This window comes from Macadamia integrifolia, unplaced genomic scaffold (assembly GCF_013358625.1).
Source record: "Macadamia integrifolia cultivar HAES 741 unplaced genomic scaffold, SCU_Mint_v3 scaffold3607, whole genome shotgun sequence".
Lineage (NCBI taxonomy): Eukaryota > Viridiplantae > Streptophyta > Magnoliopsida > Proteales > Proteaceae > Macadamia > Macadamia integrifolia.
Genome location: NW_024869648.1, coordinates 1 through 3,536, shown reverse-complemented (window position 1 = coordinate 3,536; position 3,536 = coordinate 1). Strand labels below are relative to the sequence as shown.

General features: G+C 36.3%; 1 protein-coding gene across 1 annotated transcript; it reads left to right on the top strand.

Annotated features, from left to right (window-relative positions):
- Window positions 1-235: 235 nt before the first annotated feature.
- On the top strand, window positions 236-3,532 carry LOC122068235 (protein CNGC15c-like; the record flags this gene model as incomplete). Its single annotated transcript, XM_042632100.1, has 7 exons — window positions 236-534; window positions 1,007-1,252; window positions 1,462-2,017; window positions 2,248-2,463; window positions 2,603-2,904; window positions 3,003-3,114; window positions 3,437-3,532. Coding segments are annotated over exons 2-7 (1,311 nt in total), but the record flags the coding sequence as incomplete, so codon positions are not given.
- Between the last annotated feature and the right edge of the window lie 4 nt (window positions 3,533-3,536).

The following is a 3,536-nucleotide window of genomic DNA, read 5'->3' as shown; positions in this document are numbered from 1 at the left end:
CAATAAAAAAGGATAAGGAAAAAGAAAGTTTTCAGGTCATATGGCCTGATGCCTAGACACGCGGTGTTCAAAATTTACACCCTTGTGAATCAAAATTTTCATTAATGTTGATGCTGTTACGAACACTTCGATTGACCTCACACTGGTGTAAGAACCACGCAGCTAGAAATTCTATTGCCTACGAAATAAATACAGAGAATACCATCAGTTTTTTCTTTTTTTTTTTCAAAATTCTGTACTGAATTTCTCTTTTTGGTTTTTTTCATTTTAAAGTGAGCCTTGAAATGAGATATGATTGGACGTCAATCCTGAGATCCTTTAAAATATGTTCCATTTCTGCCATTATTTGCCTACCCAAGTATCCAACCAAAAAGAAAACAAAGATATTTGATTGAATTCTCAATCTAATAGACTAATAGTTAGTAAAATATTGAGAAATAAGCTCAGACACAGAACAGAGAGAGAGAGAGAGAGAGGAGATCCATATTCGTCGGGTGGCGAGTGGCGACTGGGGACACAGAAATGCTTCAGCATGTAAGTTTTCCGCTCTCTCTCTCTTCTTTTTCTTTGATTTGTTTATTATACAGTTGTTCTTCATTCAAATTGCATTAAAGTTATACTTCTCTGCCTCTTTCTCTCTCTAAGAAGTCAAGAAACTAAAATTTACCTTTTAATTTTTTAAAGTTTGTACTTAAACTATTGTCTTCTAATCAGAAACCTTCTTGTACTCGTCTTTCAGTTTGATATTGATTTGGTAAACCTGCTTTTGGGTCTCTGGTTTTTCTTTCAATACAATTTCCAGTCTCCACTTTCTCTGAACTGTCTATTGATTCTCTGCGTTCTCTTCTTCAATCCCATGAGAGATAGGGATTTAGTTTTTTTGAGTATATCAATATATGCTCCTATTTATCTTTTTGCAGTTTCAGAGGTTGGGTCTTCTTTTTAATCATTTGTTTATGAATAGGTTAAACAAAATCTGATATTAAGGGTTTATTGCTTTTATCAGTTTCTGCATCTGACCAGATTGAGTGATTAGGGGATTTTCCCCAAATTGAGGAGATAGTCCTCTCAGCTTCTTCTCCAAGTTGATAGATTTTTGCCCACTTCACATGGTTCTTGATGATCAAAAGATGATGGAAGGTTCTTTTTTTAAAGAAAACCAGAAGAAGATAATGTGATTTCAAATCCAGAGTGGACACCAGGGAACTTGTTGAGGAACTGCCATGGCTTATGGTAGATCAAAATCAGTAAGGTATGTCTTTTCAGACTCCAGAGCTTCTTTGCTGTGATTGATATTAATTCAATTTCTGGTTGGATTCTGGATTGCTTTGTTCATTTTAGGACTAGAGAATCTCCAGATAGTTTATGGAAATTATGAAATATGATTTGATTAAATGCCTAAGGTTTTTGTTTTTTTACTGGAACTAGTTTCTGAATTTTATTCTTCAAATAAATTTCCAGATTTCAAGATGATCTTGAACTTACAAAAATCACGAACAGAGGAAATTACAAGATTGATCTCGAATACAAGTTTGATGGAACACATATATCTGAACCAAGCTCTAAGAAAGCTAATAGGGATGTACCTGAGAAGGTAGGGGGGTCATTCAGATCTAAATTACTGCCCAGAGTCTTCTCTGAGGACCATGAGAGAAAAAAGAAGAGGATATTGGATCCTCGAGGACCAGTGATACGCAGATGGAATAAAATTTTCTTGGGAGCATGTTTAATATCTCTTTTCGTAGATCCTATGTTAGCTTACTTGCCGGAAGTTGAGATTACTGAACTGTGCGTAGCTAAAGGGATGTCCCTCAAAGTTGCACTTACTATTATACGATCGATAGCAGATTTATTTTACTTCGTAAATATATTTATTCGATTCCAAACAGCTTATGTTGCTCCTTCCTTACGTGTATTTGGGAGAGGGGAGCTTGTTATAGACCCTACGAAGATCGCCTTGAGGTACTTAGCCAGGAGCTTCTGGATTGACCTTGTGGCTGCACTTCCTCTTCCGCAGGTATGTTGCCACAATTATTTTCCTTCTCTTTACTGGTGCATCACTGTTAAGTTATATCTAAGAACTCAGAATGCAATGCAGGCTACACTGAGTGACTTGAGTTCAGATGAACTTGTAGAATTGATCAAGAATTCTAGCCAGTGTTGTTAGAGTTCAAAAAGTTTCTGCTTTCTCAAGTTATATGAATTACGTATTTGGTTTTGATTGTTTTCATGGAATCTTCATTCTAGGTTTTAATTTGGGCGATAATCCCCAATCTAAGTAGTACAACAATACTGACCACTGTCAGGAATTCACTTCTCCTCCTCATCATCTTCCAATACCTCCCGAGGTTAATTCTTGTATTTCCATTATCATCTCAAATTGCAAAGTCCACTGGGGTTATGACAAACACGGCGTGGGCAGGGGCTGCTTATAATCTGATCCTCTTCGTACTGTCAGGCCATGTAAGACCTTATAATCTGTTCTTGTAAAATAATGACAGTTGTTTCATATACTAAAATTCTGGTTCTAAATCGCAGATTGTTTAAACATTAAATCTAAGTTGAGAGTACTCTTAGATCATTCATTTCGTTGTTTGAATAGGTATTAGGAGCTTGCTTCTACCTTTTACAAATTGAGCGACAAGAGTCATGTTGGAGAAAGGTCTGCAGAAACGAGACATCTTGTAAATATAGTTTCTTTGACTGCCATGAGAAGGACAACCCTAGTAGGGTCAATTGGTTCAGTTCCAGCAATGTCTCAACTCTATGTATTCCCGATTCAGATCCAAACCATGGCTTTGTTGAGTTTGGTATATATGGTGCTGCAGTTAACCTTTCAGTTGCCAACACAACATTTATTGAAAAATACTTGTACTGTCAGTGGTGGGGTCTGATGAACTTGAGGTATTATTTATTTACCTTCCTAATTTAGCTTCAGTCAAATTTAGGATATGCTTGTAATGATAGTTTAAACCTAATCTTGTTTCTATCAATCTTTGCAGTTCTTTAGGACAGAATAATACATTAAGCACGTACGTTGGAGAATTAATGTTTGCAATGACCATTCCAATTCTTGGATTGGTGCTTTTTGCATTGGTTATCGGAAATATTCAAGTAAGCCTAAGCATTCACATGTGTGTGTGTGTGTGTGTGTGTGTGTGTTTAAGCAGTACAAGTTATGTCTCTTTTCCTCACTGTGTTTAGTTTCATTTTTATTTCTAGGCATGTCGATGATTACTACATACCTTAATAGTGAATATATCCCATTTGTTAAATGCAAAAGCTAAGCCAGAGATCATAACTTCATATGACAGAAGAACTGGACTTGTTACTCTGAGAAAGTGCCTTTATTGTGAGAATTCCAAGTTAGAACATTGTTCTACTCTAATAAATTTATTTTCCATCTGTAAGATTGTGTGGTCATGATGTTAAACAGACATATCTCCAATCCAACTCAACCCGATTGGAAGAGTGGAGGAACAAGGCAAGTGATGCAGAGCAATGGATGCGTCACAGGCAGCTACCACAAGATTTGA